The 22,930-nt window shown below is 39.3% G+C and overlaps 1 protein-coding gene and 1 gene segment (V, D, J or C); both read right to left on the bottom strand.

Moving 5' to 3' along the window:
• Positions 1-1,198: 1,198 nt before the first annotated feature.
• On the bottom strand, positions 1,199-1,638 carry LOC102007511 (immunoglobulin omega chain-like). Its single transcript, XM_013520310.1, has one exon. The coding sequence runs from the start codon at positions 1,538-1,540 to the stop codon at positions 1,199-1,201; it is 342 nt and encodes a 113-aa protein (XP_013375764.1). The 5' UTR covers positions 1,541-1,638.
• A 10,432-nt stretch (positions 1,639-12,070) lies between these two features.
• On the bottom strand, positions 12,071-12,607 carry LOC102007192. The segment is given in 2 exon segments: positions 12,071-12,384; positions 12,471-12,607. Coding segments are annotated over 2 exon segments (360 nt in total).
• Positions 12,608-22,930: the final 10,323 nt, after the last annotated feature.

Here is a 22,930-nt window from a genome sequence, read left to right as displayed (position 1 = left end):
TAAAATGTTGTATGTCTGTTAATGTTTCCCTCCTTTTATCTTTAAAATAAAAAATTAAAAATTAAAAAATAAAATAAAATTAAAAAAAAAAAGATCACACTTGTGGTCTTTAATCTGTCACTTTGGGATACAGGTGATCGAGACAACGTAATCATTATTATCTCTGCCTGAGGCAGGGTTATTTTGGGAGTCGCTTGTGCTAATGCTACATTCTAGGCTTTATTGAAAATGAAGCTATGGAAAAATTGCAATAACTTGATCTTAGACCTCAAAGTTAGAGGTGTTAGCTATTCATTAAGAAAAGAAATCCACAGCATTGTATATTTTGTTATTTTAGAACATTAAAATGTCAGAAATTTGTTTCAAACTACATTAATGTTTTTCTGCATATACTAATGAAATTTTTATTGAAAAAAGGTAAAACAGAAAGTCATAACAAAATAATAGGAGAATAACAATACTTAATATATTGCATAATGTCATCTTCAAAGTTTAGAGCCCACAGCAATGTGGAGGTAATGTATTTAAATTTAAAACTCTCATTTCACACATGTTTGAAATTAAATGGCTGTTCCTTTCACCCCTGTTTGGTAGATTATTGCAAATCACTTGTCATTTTCTTTGGAATAATTTTTTCTCCTTGTTCCTCAGCCCTAAAATGCAGGTAAATGAACAACTGAGAAAACTTTCACAAGCAGTTAAACTGCTAAAAGGTTTTATCTCCTTTCTAATTTTATATTATCTCTCTCTAACTATAGTGTCTTTCTAATGCATTTCTTGAGTTCAAAGAGTTCTCAGATCAGAAGTAAAGTAGTATTCTAGGTAGGTCACTGAAAACAAGCTCCATATCACATAATGAGAAATGTTTTGAGTCCCATACTTAGAATCTGGAATGGAGAATAAAGTTGTGACACTGTAATGACAATTCCACAGAACAGCAGGGGACAAAAAGAGCTGCTGTAGTATTTTTGTTATTCCATCTCTGCATTCTGGAGGAAACTGGCCAAACAACCTGTTTTTCAGTGAGTTCTTAGCAGGATTCAAAATGTACATGGGTCTATAATTTTAATTTTTATTGAATTATGTTGTTTTTGCTGTTTAGAACGCCAGAAACTTTCAAGAGCTATGTGGCAGTCTTGGTAGTAGATGAGAAAACGGGTTTTTGTCTCATTTCCCCGTTTATCTACCTCACTGTGCTTCAACCAAAAGGCGCATTACTGTCACTGTAATATACACCACAGATATAGTCAGCTTCGTCCTCAGGCTGCATGTTGGTGATGGTTAAGTAGCGGTCAGCCCCAGAGCTGGAGCCTGTGAATCGATCAGGGATGTCGTCCCCCTTCTCGTGGTTTCCATCAAACTCAACAGACATCACGTAACCAGGGGACCTCCCTGACCGCTGCTGATACCATTCAATGCTGTAGTCGCTGTGCTCGCTACTCAAAGTGCAGGTGAGCTTGACCGAGGCTCCCAGAGAAGCAGAAGCAGAGGGCAGCTGTGTCAGCACAGGCTGGCAGAAGGACCCTGAAAACACAGACATGCATTATGGCCTGGAGAAAGGAGCAGAGGAGAAGACAGTTCTGGTACTAATTTAAGAGACAGTTGCACTGAGCTGGGGACCAGAATGATGAAGACCTTGCTGACCTGCGCAGTAAAGGAGAAGGGTGAGGAAGAAAAAAAGGTTCTGGGCCATGATGAAGACACCACTAAGTTCTGGTGATGAAGCCATGCTGGTGCAGGTTCTCTTATCCTACGCTCAAGTCCCAGAAGGGTAACGATGCCCTACATGCAAATTTATTCTTCTCCAAGCAGTAAATTCCACGCATGCGCCTGTGGTGACACTGACATCTGCTGTCATTTTGGGAGAGGTGGGCCTTGCAGAGCCTAGTCTGAGGCTTCTCAGGAGCAGAAAGAGGCTTCTATATTCAGTGAGCCCTGGGCAGACACCAGGATACAAGTGCCTGGTTTTCTTGCTCAGAGGCCTATGGATCCCACAGCTACATCCCAACATTGTGCAATGTCTCCCAGGCACAAGTTCTTTCTGTCTAGAGCAGGTGGCAGGTGATCATGCACCTGCTTCCACCAAGATCTTGTCCACTCCCTGCCTTGTGCCGGAGAGCAAACCACAGCCACTTCTCAGGAGAATTCTGCTACCTTGTTTAATTTTCTGTTCGAGATTCCTTGGTGAGAACAAAGTACACAACTCATCTAAACTAATAAGAAGGCCTGGTTTTTCTCATGTACAAACTTAACATGAAAGAAAATATACATTACTTGAGCTTATGGATAGGTCAGCCATGAACCCACAGTGCAGGTTGTTCTCCAAGCCAGGTTTCTCTTTCCCTGTTTGATTCCTCACAATGTTAGACAAGTAGGGGCATATTAGTAAGTGTTTGGGAGAATAAATGAGAACATTATGTGAAACACTGTATATGTTATAAATGAGAAAATCCTAGAAAATAGAAAGATGAGACACAAATGGAATTATAGAAGAAATAACTGGATCTGGGGTTCCTTCTGAAGCAAGCCATTGGAGTAGTTTAAAACAGAAGAGGAGATATATAGCTTTAAGACTGTAGAAAAACATCTTAGAAACTGTCTCTGCCTTTTCTAATGTAAAGACCTTAGAATTAACAGAGGAGGTGATATGGAGGAAGGTGACAGGACAAAGAAAAGCCCAAGAACCACAGAAGGAGCATCAGCTTTCCAAATGTACGAGAAACCAGTGCAGAGATTGTATAAGTGCTGGCCAGCTCGGGTAAAAGGGAGGTGTGTGTGTGTGTGTGTTCATTCCTTTCTGTATGTGCTTTTTAAAGAAAATAGACCAACTTTAAACTTTTCACATGTCACATGTGGTGGGGTCCCTCCATGAAATTATGGATTTAAAAAAAAATCAGAAATCTTACTTATCTCTTTGACAGTTGTCTCTTTGGTTTCTGTGGGATAATGACTTCTGATTTTTTTAAGCTATTACCTGGAATTGGTGGATTTACATTGCTTGGGGAAGGGGACATTTAGAAAGGCAGAATCTCAAGTTCCATCCCAGAATAGTGACTCAGAATCCGTGTTGCTAGATAATCAGAGTAAATGCATCTTAAACTCAAGGAAGCACTGGTTTAACATAGGCACAGGGATTCCACTGTGGTTTTAGTCATGTATTAGTCCTCATTTCTCTATTTTGTATCCTACCAATGAGTACAGCAAACCTTGATTCCAATTTTGTACATTGTTAATCTGGCTTAATATACACAGGAGTTCATATTCCAAGTGACGAGTATCTCTTCAGAATGCACAAAATTTACAAAACTATCCAAAGATTTTTTTTAATAGCAACACGATCTTCATATATTTACCTGTTGACCTCTCGATTCCAGTAAGACACTGGAATTATGTAAAAGCTATGATTTCACAATAATAGAAATAATCTTATTAATATTAAAGGAGTGATAATATATTTGAGTGTTTAAAGAAAAAGCAGTTTCTTATTTTAATTTATGATCATACATTTAGATAAATTATAGGTCAAGATGAGAAATACATTGAGTCCTTGGAATATTAGTTTCCTGGGACTACCATAAGAAGGTGCCATAAATTATGTGGTTAATTATAACAGAAATGTAGTGCTCATTCCCAGGCATGGAAAGTACCAGCCAAAATCTACACACAGTGACACATCCGTCACCCTATGACACCTCTAAGAAAATATTTCCTTCATCTACCTGAATCCCAGTTGTTTGTGGATCATCTTTGGTGATCTTTGGCCTGAGGCTTTATAACTCCAATTTCCACTTCCATCTTCTCTTGACATTCCTTCTGTTTTGTTATAGATTTTCTGCCTTTTTAATTAGTACATGCATGTGATACAGAAAGAGTATATTCATTAGGAGAAGTTGATACATGTATCTATCACATCTAAATCTTTTTATTTCTCTTTGGCCTCACCTTACTTCCTTGTCCCTCCTTCCCTGGGTGCCCTTGCCTTCTCCAAAAGGTCTACCTCCCTGTTTCCTATCATCTGTTTTTTATTTTATTCTTTAAATTACTTATACTTTGGATTTTCCATATAAGAGAAATGATGCCCTCTTTAACTTTATTTGCACGGCTTATTTCACTTAGCACTGTGGTCTCATGCATGCTTCCTTATGTACACACTCAGCATAATGACCCAGGAGACGTCCTTACTCCAGCACGGGTTCATCTTATTTAAAGGTATCTGAACAAACACAACTTTTTAATGAGGTCATAGTTTGTGTACTGCAGAATCAGCAAATTGGGATAAAATTAGAAAAGAAGAATTCTTTCCAAAATTTTAATTTTGAAATATTTTCATAATTGGTAAGCAAGGGAGTTGTATGCAATACAATTAAACCTAATGAAAACATACTTCATAGATAGTAACAATAGAAATTTTCTTTATTTTGCTCCTAGATGAATCCCAAAACATCAGTGAAGATGCTTTCCTCTTGAGGAAATGTGTTGAGTTCTGATTCCTGTTACTGTACTGCACTGTTACTGTTCTCTTGGCAAAGTATATTAACTGAATTCTAACTTTGGGGTGTGTAATACTTCAAAGAATTCTCAGATATGTTTAACCTTAGCTCTCAAGCAGGAGCAGATATCAAGGCAGTTCTCTTTAGCTTTCTCTGTATGGATAGCCATCTGTAGGCTGCTGGAGAGCTCAGGGTGTGATTGTGCATTTCCAATATGACATGCTCCTATTTGTAACCAGCCTCCTGAAAAGCATGTTTACATGTTGGTTCCCCATCTGGGGCTCACTGGGTTGACCATCACTCTATTATCTCAGGCAGTAGTATTCAGCCATAGCTTCAGGCTGGTCTGCTGAAATGGACAGGCCAACTTTGTCTCTAAAGTAGAATCCTGAGCACCTAACTGGTTACAGGGGAACTTTCTGTTTGTATCGTAAACCAGTGTCCTGAGACTGACCAGTTTTCTGCTGGCACTAGTATGGAAAGGCAGCACCAGTGATTATAAGAAAGCAGAAGCTGCAGATGAGAGTGACCATCCCTCCTGAAGATAGATAGGGTCAGTGTGGGATCTAAGGTCCCTACAGCCTGAGATGAATCCTGAAATGAAAACAAATACATTAGGAACGAGAAAGGACACAAGGGTTGCTTCAAAGCAGGTCTCTGAAGTATTCATTAAGGCAGAGAGTAAGGAGAAAAAGAAGAGAGTTGTCTAAGCCATACTGCGGGCTTTCCATGCATTCTCAGGGTGCCTGGGTGATGCTGGACTATACTCCTCCTCAGCTGCTCGTGTAGAGTATGTGTTTGCATTCTGCATTATGCAAACCTGAGCCACTGACAAACATGAGCTGCATCAACTGTTTCTCTGTGATCACTCCAGGGTGCAGATGCTCCATCAGAGAGGAGCATGAGTACTGACTTTGCCTTATGGGAGGAAGCACCTGCTGTGACCTCTAACTCAGGCCAGTGAGCACAGCCCAAGGTATTAACTGTGAACCATGTCAGTCTGTTCCACCCTTGTCAGCCTCTGAGAAGAACCACAGCACCACCTGCTGTGTTGTGCTACCGATCTTACTTCTTTCTCTGTGTCAAATATCTTCTCTAATATCTGAATGTTTGTTTCCCTGTTTTCTGTCATTGAGTCCCACAGAGTTTCATTCTACTTTTATTTATTATACTTTCCAGCTCTATAATTTATATTTTCTTAGCTTTTAAGATTTCTATTTATTTTCTGAGATTTGCCCATTTTCCATTTGGTTCAAGGATATGTGAAATTGGTAATCAATGGAAATTAATGATTGTCCCTTTAAAAAATTTATCACATAATTTTAGCAATACTTTATTTCAGAGTTTTATTTTAATTTTATTTATTATATTTTAGCTCTATAATTTATTTTTTAAATTTTTTTATTTAAAGAGAGTAGTGAATGAGAAACAAACAAACAAAATTTAGAACAGTAGTATCATACCAGTATCACAAACATAAACAAATCAAAGCAAGAACATTCAAAGTGATACAGGTGCTCTACTGTCCTGTATTTCCTTGCTGAAAGAAACTGTCAGTGAGGCATTGGTTGATTAGCTTTGTATGTCTATATGTGTTTTCATGAGAAACTACATTGAAGATATCAATATGTAATACAACAAGCATTGTTAATTCCCTACCACTCTGTTTGTAACTCTGTAATGTCTGTACTGATCCTTTGCTATTTTGTAAAACGTTGTCGATCTGTTAGTATTTTCCTCCTTTTATTTCTAAAATAAAATAAAAAAAAACAAAGTGATACAGGGTCTCAAGACAAAATAATACGAATCAACAGTGGTTGTTATATTACATATCGCTATCCTCAACTACATTGCTCAGATTACCAGATATAAGAATGAAAGATTGCTCAAACCATTAAAGAGAATAAGAAAATAATTCTTTGATAAAACATTAGAGATAATGCAGAGTTTCACTAGACAAGATAGTAGGAGTTCACCATTGTAATTCCACTGCATATTGGTACCTTCAAATCAGTTGCTCAGACCACCAGACACAAGCATGCAAAGTCAATCAGAACATAAAAAATTGTAAGCATTAACTGTTCATTTCCATACACCATCAGATTCTTGAGGACCCACTGTTGCATCAGAGTTCCCCAGTTTCTCTTGTCCCCACTTTTCCAGGACTGAGGCTCTGAAGGGCCTACCATGTAAATCGCATAACTCCTCTTGATGGCGTCCCCACACCTCCTCACCTCTGAGTCCTTCCTGCTTAGGGCTGTGCACAGCCTCTCTTGAGCCCTCCTGGGCAGGAATTCAGAAGCTGGTTTGTCCCAGGAGATCCTGAACACCAGGCTCTCATAGTAAGCAAGGATGGAGTGAAGATTCCTAAGGGACATGTGAAGGCTTACAGGGCCTGCAATGGGTTCACTGACCCAATGATGGGGATGGTCTCAAAGATGTACAAATATCACAAAACACAAGGAAGGGCGGTGGCTTATTTTTTGTTAATTATTCTGAAATAAAAGGAGTAATACTAAAAATAAGCTGGAAAAATCAAGCTCAACTTTTACACTGAGGATAAATGAAAGAAAGGTAAATCCCTATGAATTCCAGAACTTAGAAAAGGGCAGATGATAGGAACACAGGGTGCTGGCTCAGGCCATCTGCCTGGGGATGTCAAAGGCATGGATGGGGTACAGCTGGAAGAGCACATGATGTAGGAGAAGTCACAATTGTGAGTCCTGAGCAGAGGGCACACACAGGGCCAAGGGTCCCATTCTAGGTCTGATGCTGCCCAGATCCCTCAGTAATAGGCCTCCAGCACCAATCGGTGTCTAGACCCAAGCACACCATCTTGTAACATAGTGACTTTTTGCCCACAGAGATACCCCGACTTCACTACTCCCCCTGCCTTTGATCTACTCCAGGCTGTCCCTTGTCCGGCCTCTCCACTACCTCAGGGCAGGTTTCATGCTCTCTACAGACTTCTCAGGGAAATCTGCCCACCATGACTTCCTTGACTATTCAGTCCTCATGACTGAGGTGGTATCTCTGATATAAATTCCTCTCAGATTGAGATCATAAGATAAATATAAAGCTTCTGGCTGAATTAACCTGTAGTACACTAGACAGCACCTTCTTAAGCCACACATTTCTGCTGGTCTGTACCTGGTCTCTCATATTTCAGCTCCTCTGGCCTCACAAAGGATGGATTGCTCAGAGAGTTATATCCCCACCCCTACTTTCTCTCTCCCTGTGCACTCACAGGTTTGAGTCCCTGGGACAGAGAGGCTGGCCTCATGCATTAATTTGCCTAAGAAAACAGCTACTGAAATGACACCCAGGCCAGTGTGCAGTGGCTTTTGGCAGGTCCAAAAGACATAGTTGCTCAAGTCCCCATGGGAAGAACAAGGCCCAGCCTTGGGACCTCCTGTCAGTTGATTGTGGGAGACTGTCAAGCTGTGCTCTCCTGAGAAATGATCCCCTTTCTGCCCTCGTTCCCTGGCCTCTCCTTCAACCCTATTTACTGAGATGTGCAGCGCTGGCCATACTGAAACAGATGTTCCCTTAATTGGCTAAAAGAATGTGATTGACCCAAATTCAAAGACCCCATCCAAAAATGGGCAGCTGAGATGAGTACACACTTCTCAGATAAAGAAATACAAATGGCAAATAAATACATGAGAAAATGTTCAACATCATTAGTCATTCAAGAAATGAAAATTAAAACAACAATGGGATTTCATCTCACCCCGGTAAGGATGGCTAGTATTAAGATACCAACCAATAACAAATGCTGGCGAGGTTGTGGAGAAATAGGAACCCTTCTCCACTGCTGGTGGGGATGCAGACTGGTGAAGCCACTGTGGAAATCAGTTTGGAGATTCCTCTGAAAACTAGGTCTGGAGGCCCCATTCAACCCACCTATTCCCCTTCTGGGTATTTTCCCAAAAGATCTGAAAACGTCATATCACAGTCATATATGTGCACCCATGTTCATAGCAGTGCAATTTGTAATTGCTAAATTGTGGAAGCAACCCAAATGTGCATCCACTGAGGAATGGATAAAACAATTGTGGTACTTTTATATAATGGAATATTACTCACTATAAAGAAAGATAAACTCGAGGCTTTTATAAGTAAATGGTCACAACTAGAGACCATACTCATAAGTGAAATAAATCAGGCCTGGATGTGTAAGCATCGTATTGTCTCACTAGTGTAAGACCTGAAAGAGTGAATAAAGACTAGCAGGTATGATAGACAGTGTGAAAGGCAAGGAAAATGCTCTAAAGTAAAGGGCAACTGGAGTGTGGGGAAAAAAAAGTGAAAGAAGGGGAAATTATATAAGTATGTATAGACAGGATAGCTAACATAGTTGTTCTACTGTCTTCCATTGCTCTACAGAAAGGAACAGTTAACGATTACTTGTTTGGTCAATCTTGTATGTCTCTATTTGTTTTCCTGAGAAACCACTTTGAAGATATCAATAAGTAATCCAACAAACGTGGTTAATTTCCTACAACTTTGTCTGTAACTCTGTTTTGTTTGTATTGTTCTTATGCTATTTTGTAAATGGATGTCTGTCTGTTAATATATTTTCCTTCTTTTATTTTTTAAAATAAAAAAGAGAATATAAAGCATTATAGATGACATAAATATTTTAAAATCTATTATTATAAATGCACACAAGAAAAATAAAAAACAGTACAATTCTAAAAAAAAAAAGAAAAGAATGTGATTGAATTGGGTAGAGAAGCTAATGTGTCTTATTATAGCATGTGAACCAGAAATGCCTCCCCTGCTGGTGACTGAAGTCGGGACTCCAGCAAGAGCTTGTGAGATCCCAGGTCTAAGACATGAGATAACATTTGAAGGAAAGAATAACCAGGATGGGGAAAAAGAGAAAAGAAATACACACACACACACACACACACACACACACACGGTAGCTAAGATAATTGTACTACTAATTTCTATTATTTCATTGAAAGGAACAGTTAGTGTTTATATTGTTTGATCAAACTTATATGCCTATATCTGGTAATCTGAGCAACTACTTTGAAGATGATAATAATATGTGATATAATAACCATTGTTAATTTTGTATCATCTTACCTGAAGTTTCATATCATTTTTATTGTTTTTTATTATTGTCTTTAAAATAATTTTTTTTTAAAAAAAGAGAGCTAACATCTCAGCTGAGGCCATGGGACTCAAGAAGAATTCTACCTTCCTGGCAGTAAAGGTGGCAGCATTGCATGTATCAAGCTATCCTTTGCATTGCTAATTGGAGTGCCTTGACACCCAATACAAAATATTCTGTTTTTCATTACAACCAATGCATGCAAAATTTCCTCTCCCTAGCACTCTGCAGCACACCCACGCACACCCACCTCCCTGATTGATACTATGAGCTTTTGAACTTGTGACCTTTTGCTCCACAGAGAACACTGGTCATCCCAGAGCTCCACATCTGCAGAACTTTATTTTGCAACCACATGCCATATTTCTGGGTGGGAGACCTGAACACTCTGTGGGTGTTTCAGTAACTTCAGTTGCTCAACAGTAAGTTCTGACCTGAGGAAATGACTGGATATGGTCTAATTATACCCCCTGCTCATTTTAGAGCAAATCATTTCCTTCATAACATTCTAACTTACCTTCACTTCATTACTGTACTCCCATATATCCCTCATATGAAAGGAATCCCTACCAAGGACAAGGGAGTGTGGTTCTTGTGTGGCCTCCACTGACACCATTTTCTGGGGGCTGCAGTCTAGTGGGGGAAGAACATGTAGAATCAGGACTCGGGAGACCCCATGAACAACTCTGCAGCTAAGGGCAAGATACCTAGAGCTGAAACAGAGTGGATCTGTCTAAGAAGATTGCTGGAAGCAGTAAGTGGTCAGTTTCTGTAGCCACATGGCCTGACAGTGTGTCAGCAGCTACTGGGAAATTACTGTTCCTCTGGTCTATTTCCCCTGAATGTATTGTGCACAGTAGCCTGTTCTGGCCTTCTGTTGGGAGGTCACAGGTTGCAGATGTCATCCTCAGGCAAGGAGAGAAACCTTGAGCTTTTCAGGAGATGCTGTGCTTCAGAGCCTGGCAAGCAGCACAAGTAAGTTACCTTTTTCGTAACGGCAAAAACACCGGAAAATTTGTGTTTTGTCATTATGGAGGGGTTATTTTCAACCTACATTAATAGGAATTTTTTGCTCTAAATTGCACTATTTATGTAAACAACCAAAATATAAACTAGAAATTTTAAAAGGCAAATAGAAGTATCATACCATTTCAATGGTGTACATATATCAGTAATATATGATATTCCATTTCCTCCCAATTGTGTGTTACTTCAGCAGGAATCCTTATAGTATCCTTTTCTATTGCTAAAATAGGAAAATCAACCAACCTCAATTTTCTTTTTTTATTTTCCGCTCACCTATTTTCCTTTTTTCACATCACTTGTATTTACTGCAGCACTGTTTCCAACAGTCAAGGTTTTCTTTGTTTTTAGCTAGCAAATGTTAATGTGCATAATATTTACATTCATTCTGGGGAGTTGATAGATGCACATAATACAATTTAATTCCCTTTTTTTCCCCTTCCCTTCCCTCCTTACCGCTCCATCCATCTCTCATCCCTTCCCTTTTAGTTTTCCATGTTTTGTTTCTCTTTCACCTGCTCAGCCCAGTGCTGGAAGCAGTAGGATCTGTAAATCTCCAGATAAATCCTTCACTCTGCACCTTTGTGTCCTGCACTGGGTGATCAGATCAGTGGCTAGTAGTGGTATATCTGGAAGGTAACCATACATGAAATGGTTTCTAGTAATGCAGATATTCAAAACACATATATGCAGAAATTCCTCACAGACTTTGGCTGCAGTCTGAAATCAAGTCATTGTTCTTAGATTTCCTTAAATTTTTGAAATTCTATTTTGAATATTTTTGGGATTTTAATTAGAATTTGAGAGTGAGTCATGGAGTTTTATCATAATTGCATTTTAAACACAAACCTACAGGGAATATTTCACAATAATAAAAGTAGAGTTGCTTCCCAAACAATAATGTTCACAAAAATCATGAGTGCTCCTTGTTAATACACATTCTTTTATACCAACAAAGATTTTGGATTTGGGAGGTAGGATGAGGAATTGCTTTTCTGACTAGTTCCCAGGTAATACTTCCATTTCAAAGAGAAAATAATTATCAATTTGATCTCCATCACCAAATTAATAAAAGAGGATACATCCATTGGTCTTTCTGAATAAGAAGAATCTGAAAAGTAGGTGATGGACCCTGAGTCTCGCTGCTGGTTTACATATTTTGGAGGAGAGCCCACTCCCTTTATTATCAGCCAGAGGGAGAGAAAGAAAGCACAATTGGAGAGGAGCCACACTGAGGTAGACTCACCCTGGGAGAAACAGAATGAAGGACCTGGCCAAAAGCCACTGGATAGGAAAGGGATTGTGCAGCCTCATTTTTGCTATCATGCCCTTGACACTTTTCACCCTTTCTTCTTTTCTCTTGCTTGTAAGTGTGGAGCTGTCTTGAGTACGTGAAAAAGTTTTTGTTGCACTTCCCCATAGGTTTAGCTCACTGTGTGATGCTACTTCCCATGTACAGTAAGCAGTAATAATCAGCCTCATCCTCTGTCTTAGCCTCCATGATGGTGAGGGCAGCTTTGTTCCCAGAGATGGATCCAGAAAAGCGATCAGGGACCCCAGAGGGACGGCTGTTCGTGTTGTAGATAAGTATATATGGAGGCTGGCCCGGGTTTTGCTGGTACCAGCTGGGGTAGTAACCAGTAGAGACGGACCCAGAGCTCAGGCCACAGGTGAGAGTGACTGTCCCTCCTGACGACACAGACATTGATGGCTCCTGGGTGACCACAGTCTGAGAAACTACTCCTAAAAGCAACAAGACAAACAGTTACTGTTATGGAGACAAGTGTCACCCTTAGATCATGAGTTTATGGGGTGTCCATTCCCCTGACCTGAGCTGTAAACAAAGATTCCAAGAAGAACTATTGTCCAGGCCATGGTCAGGATTCTCACAAGGACTGAATGTCCCCAGACTCCTCAGCTGGAGTTTGGTTTCCCCTGAGCCTTTTCAGGCCTCTCCAAACCCACTAGAAAGGGCAAATTATTCATGCAAATCAGCTTCCTCCCTACACCTGCCCCAGCTCACCCTGATATCCCTTGGGAGGGTTCTTAAGGGGCTGGTCCTGGGACTTCATCCAGACCACTATTTACAGGGAGACTGATACTGAGGGATGAGGCTTGATGCCCTTCATCAGATCAGCTCCCCACATCCTTCGGGACCTCAGTTAGCAACTTAATCTCTGGAAAGCCTAAGGACTGAATAATGAGAAGGGTGAACTCCTTATCTCTTAACCGTGTTTATGTGGTTTGCAGCAAACCCAAACGCATCCCTGTGAAGATTCATGCCTTTCCAGGGAAATGAGTGTCGATCCTCTTTGAAGATGATTTCAAGACCCTCCTTCGCTAGCAGAGGGCTCATTTGGACACCACAGAACTCAGTCCCTGGGGACTCCCTTACAACCTCCAGGGACAGGGGTCACCCATTGTCACAGTTCCCAAAATTGTCTATAGCAGCTGCACTGGGGACACAGAGCTAGTATGGAGCCACAAGGAACAGCACCACGAGGCTTGGGGTGATACCTCCATTTGCATTAAGAAGCCATTGATTGTATTAAGTAACTTCAGTGAAACTGAATTTTTAGAAGAAAGTTAACAATATCACCATTAAATTATAAGATAGCTCCCAGCAACAGAAATAACAATATAGGAAAATAAGTGCATCATAATCAGAAATAAGTCTAATAGTTTCTCTGACAAAGTTAGTGTGGACATCCTCGTCATCTTAAAACATACTTTCACTGATGAGTCTCCTGGGGAGCAAGAGGGTCAGAAATGCTGGGTGAGGCTTTTGGGGGCATTTAGAAGAGTGTCAGGGAGAAAAACTTCCTTTGTGAAACAGAATTTTCAAAATGCTGTGTTCATCACAATGAAAACTAAAACACAAATTGCTCCTATGTATTCATTAAATTTTTATTGCTTTCATTTCCTTCTCAGTAATGTATATTGGAAGGGATCAACTCATGTTAGACATGAATATTAATTTCAATGTATGTTTTGAACAATAATGTATCTGATACAATATATACACACAGATTTGTATTTGTGTAATATTGAGAGAAAGGGGAGGAACTGAAATGCAATAAATAAAAGTGTTAAATATCTAATAAAATCTTAATTATCAGTTGCTGTTAGTCACTATAAAACATCTTAAAATGACAAATAACAAACTACTAAGGTATATTCTTAAAAACAGGACAAACAAAGGCCTCAAGTATTTGTCACTTATTTTGTAATATATTCATCATGACCTGCAAGTAACTGTGATTCTAAATGGCTCTCCAAGCTATTTCTAAAGATGTCTGAGACATTCTCAAGACACCAAGAATTACAAGAGTTATTTCCACTGAGAATCTCAGGTAACAATATGGAGCCAGAAGAGCATGATTGGGAAGCTTGACATGAGAGAAGATCCCAGGATACCAGGAGCACTTCCCAATGAAGGAAGAAGCAGAGAGCAGTTGGAGGTGATACTGCTTGACTTAGGTAACAGCTTTCTTTTGATTGTGTATTTTATCCCTGAAGGATAATGCTGATGCAGGCTGACCCCATGGGATACAATGCAATGAGACCCTTGAAGTGAGTCCCATGACTCCACCTCTTTTACACACTGCCAGAAGCCCAGAGGGGCCTGAGAATCTCTGTCCCTTAATGTAGTGTCTGATACATGGTTCAGAGCTTCTTATTCCTGTTCTCCCAAGTTCCCAAGTTCATGTCCATTAGCCCACACAGCCCTCATAGTGGTTCTCTTTGCAGCCAGAATCCACCCTAGAATTTAAAGACCAAACATACTTATGTTTGTTAACATGCTGAGAAATATTTTCTCTCTGTTCATGAATTTGTTTATGAATTGTTTATGAACTGACCACTTAACCAGTCCAATTATTTAAACACAGGGTATTTTTGGGTAACCAAAATTTATCTATGTTCCATTAATTTTTATGAGATAATATAATAGGAAAAAACATATAATAGGAAGTGTAAAAATGACAATTTTATCAAATTTATTCAGTACAAAAATTGACTAGTTGAAATGACCCCTGCCTAAGTGACACTCTGGATAGTCAGTACTTCAATGCACTGGCTAAGTGGTACAGTGACTCTAGCAGTAAACGCTCAGGGCTAAGTGGTTAAATTGCCATGGTATTTTCAAATTCAATACAGCAATCACTTATGCACTGTATAAAATGAATTGGGGCGACATGAGTGGGGGTTCACCCTTTTTATCAATCATTCTTCAGGCTTTCCAGAGACTAGAATAACCATCCATATTTACCACAGGCCTAAATAGTGCAAATGGAATAATTCCCATACTATTTTTAAAAATGATATTCCAAGTCTTTATTGGCTCCAGTGCCATGGTTTTCTTAAAATAAGAAAGTAATTATGGACTAGATTTTCCTTATTTAAACCTTGAAAGAAAGTTTATTACATGACTGGAATTTTGGATTTTGTTTTGAGGAAGTTGTTCCCTATTCATCTACATTTAAATATTTATATACACATTTCAGACACCATGTGTGTACTGTAAAAGAAGAAGTCAGCACAATTCCTGGAAACAATGAGAGATAATTGTAAGGAATGGGGGGATTAAATACCTCTTTCCTGATACTGCTACCGAAGTCCTAGGACACAAGCCTGAGTTAGGGAGGATTTAGTTCAGAAATCTCAACAAACTACATCTAGCTACTCACCACAGCAATCCATTGCTGAAGGAGGGCAGGAATTTATTCACTGTGGCCACACTGGGATGGTAGCAGCTCCAGCAGCAACCTAAGAACTATCTGGGAGGTGCTGGTAAAACCATCTGTACCAGGCTCATGGTTCTGCATATGCCAAGTAATGATGCTGCAAAACCAAAGGAGGAGGTTAGGAGAATTTTTTATTAGACATAAGGAAAAGGAGTATAGCTCCTGAATTTCCAGGAGGGGGTCCCGAATGATGACTGACCCCTCCTCCCCACCCTAGAGCTAAATGGCACAAGAACTGCTCAGTTATTTAGTGGTCACGTATCACAGGTGACTCTGTGGATTTAAAATGGCCACTGAGATTCAGGTTTTTAAGTCAGTTCTATAACATATAGGGTATGTAGGAAACTGGGATCTTAGAAGAAACTGGTTAATTTGCATTATAATTTCCTCCAAATTCAAGAACTTGGTAGAAAGTGGCTGCACCTCCCTTTAGTAGTGGGTGGACTGCATTCTATGCTGCCTTCAAAATTTTACTTTTTTACCTAAAGTCCTACTTCAGTGTAGATTCTTAAATTTTATTAGTATAATTGCTCACCACTCTATCTCAGTCTTTTCCACTAGCTTGTTTATAAACTAACCAAATAAGTTACACTATCAAAATCTCCCAGAAGAAGAACTCACACTATCAAAATCTCACAGGAGAAGAACTCAGACAGGTACAGAAGTGGGCATAGGCAGATAGTCCTGGTCAATCTGGGATGTGGTTTATCATAATCTCAGGTCTACTTCTGTTGGGTCAGCTCATACCAAGGAAGTCAGTTTTGCTTGAGGGTGTAATTTTGTTCCTCTCATGGGATGACCTGATTGCAAGTTTCAGTGTCCCTGAAGTTTTAGATAAGCTAAGAAGGAGAAATGACTTAGAGAGAAAGAACAAGTTAGAGAAAGAAATGGAGTTAGTTAGGACATTGACTGGGTCCACCACCAACAGGAGGAAAAATGATAAGTGGGCTCTGGTATCCCTTAAGTGCCCGTGATAAAATGTGTTTGGTCTGATCAGTGAAGAAGGAAGACAGAAGAATCCAAGCCATGCCAGAGCTGGCCCTAGAGCTGTGATTGGTAAGGCCCCTTTTTGTGATTGAAACTCTTTTCCAAGAGTGTCTCTTATTCTCAGTTTTCTCAGTCAAGTTTGTTTACTCAAGTTTGTTTCTGTGCTGTGATTGTTCGTTTATTAAATATGAAGCATGTGTATAAGTCACGTCCCTTGATCATTGGTTTCTGGAACACAGAGGCAGAAAGTCACACTTCAGGAAGCCCCCTGTGTGTGAGAATCAGTAGAGTATGTTCCTCTATGTCCTCATCTAGGGCGGTACTCTCAGCAACAGTGCAACAGTGCACCCTGCTGGCCTCAGATCTCCAGTCATTCGGCCATTCACACAGTTCTCTGGGAAGGGAGTTCTAATTATTCCAAATAGATTTTTCTGATACAACCCAAAGGAGAGTTGAATGAATGGATATATTTCATGTTTGGGATTCTTTTTCAAGATCAATAGTGCCCTTTTATCATCTAAATATTGAATGTATTTCACAGTGCTTACATCACTATATATTTTATGATTACCTGCCAAGTAAGTTACTTATGCCTCATCTGCCCAGAGTCATTTCCAGACTGTGGTCATCGTATACCAAAGTCAAGGCTGAAAGTCCCCAGGTGGACCTCACCTGGTAATAATTACATATGGGTGATGCCTGGGAGTTGACCCAATAGTCTGCTATTGTTCAAGCTTCCTGCTAGTTTCCCATAGTCCCTACTGTCAAACAGTTGGATTTCTACATCTGTCTTGTACAGGAAAATATAATGCTCTCAGAGTAAAGCTGCCACCTTCTAAATCTTGCTTGTTTAGCTTCAAATTGACCATTGTCTATTACCCTGGAAATATTTATTTTCCTTTCAGTATCTGAGATAATTAAGATATTTGATCTAGTTTTTATCTTTTCTCAATATGAAAACATAATAAAAGTTACAAATGAAATCTCTGTCCCTTATGAGAGATTCTTCGCCCAATCCTGACCTAAGGAAGCTTTATGGCTTGTCACCATCTTCACTGGACCCTGATCCAGTTAATTTAATAGTAACATGGATTTAATAGAGGTTGGTTTAATAAGATCTAGCTTCAAAATAGCTACTATTTATCTAATACCATCTCAATCAAAAAACCAGAGGGGGAAAAGCATTCAAAATTCCTGGTGTTAAGCTGGAGTAAATGAGCCTGTGATGGACCCAAACACCATGTCCTTCATGTTGAGGTACGGCCCTGTACTTGGGAATTCAGGAGCACATCTGAATGTAATTTTAACAAAAATAGAGGAGCCCAGAATCCCACCTTCCCTGACATTTCAGAGCTCAGTGAGGCATCAGTACAGACTAAGCCAAGTACAGAAACATGGAAGGGGTCAGGCCAAGGTCCTCACCTGATTGATTTCTGTCCTTGTCAATTATCCTGCAACTAAGATGGCTTTTTTGTTTTGTTCTGTTTTGTTTCAAAGACAAGTGTTCATATTTACATAAGCAAACATGCAAGAAAATTGCTATTTTAATTAAACTCCTAAAGATGGACTGATAAAAGATCATGAGGCCTTCTGGGTTTAGTGGCATAAGTTACAACATAATCCAAACCCTGAGCTGGTGTTGTCCATAACCAGTAACAGATAGGGGTAGTAGTAAAAGACAGATTTTTATCTCACTTCTCTGAGAGACAGAAAATTTGGGGGGTACTGTCTTGTATGTAGTAGCAGCAGTGATAATCAACCTTGGCAACAAGCTGGAGCAGAGAACGGATCAAGGAACTTATGCTCATAAACCTGCAGATAGATAATAAATAAGGCCGTAGCCCTAATAACAAACCCCTTTATCTAAGTGACAAACTTAGACTATCTATCTGGATGCCCCTGCATTCTGTTCAATGCCTGTGAAGGTACATTGGGCATCTTAGATGCACATTGTTTTCCCATCAGAATTGGGAAGATTGTGCTCATCAATTCATATACATTTTTGTTTCTTTCATTTCATTTCTATCCTTTTGTGATACTCACTAAGTGTGTCTTGGAACACAGGATGATGTCACAGAGGAATCTTAGGTTCTGGTGGGGTTTTTTGTTGTGTATTTTTCTTCTCTGTTTCTGTAATTCTGTATTATTTGCTTGTGGGGCTGTTTATGTCTCTATTCCACTACATAATGGTTAGATAATTACTGAACAATGGTTTCATAATGTGCCTTAAAGCAATATATATCTAGCCTTTGTAAATGGCCCCCTCTATACTGGGGAAAAACTTCAACATTACAATTGTACCTTGGCTTGCAATTCCTTCTTTCAGAGGTATTCCACTGCAATTAGAGGAGACAGTTTAGGGACTTCTCAGCATTACCTAACCATGAATATAGCCCAGTGCATAGGACTTGATTTCTGGACTCCCAAGGTTATATAAACACCAAATATGGACACGTCAGGCCCTAGATTTTCTTTTTGTGTGTTTTGACAAGGCTTCTATTTACTTCAGTTTGAATATGGTCTGAGTCATTTGTCCTCCTAAAGAGTCCTGCTGATTGTCTTGACAAAATGTTGAGGATAAAACACTTTAGCTCAAACAAGTTCTGAGACAAAAAAAAAATTGAAGTGCTAAGAAATGGGATTTTTCTAGAAATTGCTAGAATGCTCAACTAGTGACAGTTCTAAGAGTATGGGGCTTTTAGAGGAATTCCAAGCCTATTACGTGACTGTTCTTATGAATGCCACTTTGCTAGTTTTTACAGTAACTGTGGTTTTTAGTTTGCTGAACATCAGTGCTCCCCTGAAGAGGGGGAGTGAAAAATTGGAACAAGCAAGGAAAAATACAACAAAGCTTTTAATTTTTACAGATTCCACTGTATTGTTTTTAATGTTCTTCACTTGCAGCAATGCCCAGGACTCTGAAAACAATGGCTCTGACTATGTTTCTCATTGCTCTCAGAACTTGAGGGTGGAGCAGGTTTTCTGTTGTTCTCCCTGCACCATTCCAGAAGTCTCTCTGGTACTATCTGTTTTTTTTTTTTTTTAAGGATAAAAGGAGGGAAACATTAACAGACATACAACATTTTACAAGATATCACAAGCACAATACAGACAATACAGAGTTACAAACAAAGTGGTAGGGAATTAACAATGGTGGTTGTATTACATATTGATATCTTCAAAGTGGCTTCTCATGAAAACAGATATAGACATGCAATACTGGTCAACCAAAGACTCATTGACAGTTTCTTTCAGCATAGAAACAGCAGATAGAAGAACAACCATGTTATCTATCCTGTATATACATACATACAAAATTTCTCCTTCATTCCCTTCTCTTTTCCCACATCCCAGAAGCCCTTTACTCTTCGGTGGTTTCCTATCATTTCACAGTGTCTATCATACCTCCGAGTTTAAATTAACTCTTTCAAGTTTTACACTAGTGACACAATGCGGTGCTTGCACATGTATGTTTGATTTATTTCACTTATGAGTATGGTCTCTAGTTGTGACCATTTAAATATAAAGGCCTCGAGTTTATCTTTCTTTATAGCTGAGTAATATTCCATTATATAAAAGTACCACAATTTTCTCATCCAATTCTCGGTGGATGGACATTTGGGTTGCTTCCACATTTTAGCAATTACAAATTGTGCTGCTATGAACATAGGTGCACATATATCACTGTGATATGATGTTTTTAGATCTTCTGGGAAAATACCCAGCAGGGGGATAGCTGGGTTGAATGGGACCTCTAAACCTAGTTTTCGGAGGAATCTCCAAACTGATTTCCACAGTGGTTTCACCAGTCTGCATTCCCACCTGCAGTGGAGAAGGGTTCCTATTTCTCCACAGCCTCGCCAGCATTTGTTATTGGTTGATTTCTTAATGCTAGCCATTCTTACTGGGGTAAGGTGGAATCTTAGTGTTGTTTTAATTTGCATTTCTCGAATGACTAATGATGTTGAACATTTTCTCATATATTTATTTGCTGTTTGTATCTCCTTGTCTGAGAAATGTGTGTTCATCTCAGCTGCCCATTTTTGGATTGGGTCTTTGAATTTGGAGGGGCTGAAATTTTTTAATTCTTTATATGTTCTAGATAGAAGCCCTTTGTCTGAGGGACAATCAGCTAAAATTTTTTCCAAGTTTGTGGGTTTTCTTTTGACTCTGCTGCTGATTTCTTTAGATGTGCAGAAACTTTTCAGTAGGATGAGATCCCAGTTGTTGATTCTTTCAAGTGTTTCACGTGCAATTTGGTTTTTATTCATGAACTCTGCCTACCCCTATGTCTTCGAGGTTTTTACCTACTTTCTCTTCCAATAGATTTAGTGTTTCTGGTTTAATATTGAGATCTGTGAACCATTTTGACTTGAGTTTGGTGCATGGTGATAGGCTTGGGTCTATTTTCAGTTTTTGGCAGGTATTAAGCCGATTTTTCCAGCACCATTTATTAAAGAGGCTATCATTCTTCCAGTGAGTTTGATTGGCCCCTTTATCAAAGATTAGGTGGTTGAGTGTGTTTTTGGTTGTGTCTGTTTCTTCCAGTCTGTTCCATTGATCCTCAGGCCTGTTTTTTAGCCAGTACCAGGTGGATTTTATGACAGTAGCTTTATAGTATAATTTTAGGTCAGGGATTGTGATTCCACCTGACTTGTCCTTGTTGCCCGGGATTGCTTTTGCTATTCTGGGTCTCTTCTGGTTCCAGATGAATTTAAGGCATATTTTCTCAAGATCTGTGAGGTATGTGGATGGTAGTTGAATGGGAATTGCATTGAATCTGTACAGTAGCTTTGGGAGTATGGCCATTTTCACAATGTTGGTTCTTCCTATCCATGAGCAAGGAATGTTTTTCCATTTATTGAAATCTTCTTTGATCTCTTTTTTCAGAGTACTGTAGTTTTCATTAAAGAGATCTTTGACTTCTTTTGTTAGATGGATTCCTAAATATTTCAATTTCTTGGATGTTATTGTGAAAGGTATGGTTTCCTTAATTTCTCTCTCAGTCTGTTTGTTGTTTGTGTATAGGAATGCTATCGATTTCTGGGTGTTGACTTTGTATCCAGCTACACTGCTGAATTTGTTGATTAATTCAAGGAGTCTTCTTGTGGAGTTTTTGGGATCTTCCATGTAAAGTATCATGTCATGGTACTATCTGTTTTTAAAAAACAAAATAACATCCTACTTTCAAACTCAGTTGTCAGAGTAACCTTATTTATTGACTGTTTCCTTTCCTTCCTTACATTGCAAATTATATTATACATCAACTTCACAGTGGTAAAAATAATATTTCCTCCTTTTTCCGTCTTCCCCAAACCAAGGCCCTGTACCTTTGAGTAAATTTCCACTAACAAAAGGTTTAAAGGGTTTGTTTCCAGCTATTTATCTAGGGCATGCCTTCTAGTGTGTTGACATAATTCTCAACTTCTTAAGGAATATATTTAGATTTCTTCTAAAGGTAGCCATTGAAATGAACCCCGAGGCACTGGCAGTGATATGTGTTTTGAGCCCAGTGTTTAAATCTTGGAAGAATGATCTTGCAACCCAGGTTGTGACAAGGGTGACCATCAGGGGACAACAGATTTGTGGTTATATTTACATCGTTATTACAGATCTGTGCATTCATTCCATGGAAGCCTGCTTGACAACCTTTTCCTTGGCAGTAATCATAGCATGTTTGGGCTTCCAGTAAAAAAAAAAAAAAAAAAAAAAAAATTTAAAGGGAGCAATAAAAAGCAAAAAGGAAAAAACCCAACATTTTTGAGTGCTTAGTACAACACAAACTTTCCAGAATCATGCGGCAACTTTGTTATATAAGCAAAGAAAACATGTTTCTTCTCCCCCTCCATCCAGCTGAGTCATTTGGCTTTACTCGAATGACTACCCAGTGCTACGATGCCCCACACATGTAGTCAGATTTGTCTTCCAGCTTCCTGTTGGAGATGGCTAAGTAATGGTCAGCCCCAGAGATGAAGTTTGACAAGTGATCAGGGATCCCATCCCCCATCACTATGGCTTCCCTCATTCTTCAACCTCATTACATACCAAGGAGCCATCCCTGACTGCTGTGGCCACCATTCAGTGGGATGGGTATTACACTCACTACTCAGAGTGTCGGTGAAGATGACTGAGTTTCCCTGTCAGATAGTTGGAGAGGGCCACTCAGGGCCAGTAGAAGGACCCTAGAAACATGGTAATCCATTATGGCTCCAGAAAAGATAGGAGGAAAGCACATTACTTGCATGAGGTTGAGGTACAGTTTCCAGATGCTGGGTGAGGAAAAGGATTGTAGTCAGGGCCATGTCACAGACTTCCCAAAACTCTGCTGAGGCAGACAGACTGCCGGTCTTTCTTCTCTACTGTCAATCTCCAGAGGACCAAGAAGAACCCTTCATTGCAAAATTTCTCTTTTCTTTCTTTCTTTTCCTTCATACTTTCTTTCTTCCTCCTTTTTTTCTTTTTTCTCCCCTTTTCTTTTCTCTCATACTGGGAATTAAACCCAGAGCCTTCAAACTGATATATATAGATATAGATATACAAATATATAGATATATAGA

This window comes from Chinchilla lanigera, unplaced genomic scaffold (genome assembly GCF_000276665.1).
Source record: "Chinchilla lanigera isolate Chin_1 unplaced genomic scaffold, ChiLan1.0 scaffold00054, whole genome shotgun sequence".
Lineage (NCBI taxonomy): Eukaryota > Metazoa > Chordata > Mammalia > Rodentia > Chinchillidae > Chinchilla > Chinchilla lanigera.
Note: the sequence above shows the minus strand (reverse complement) of the source record. Positions and strands in the feature narration are given on the sequence as shown.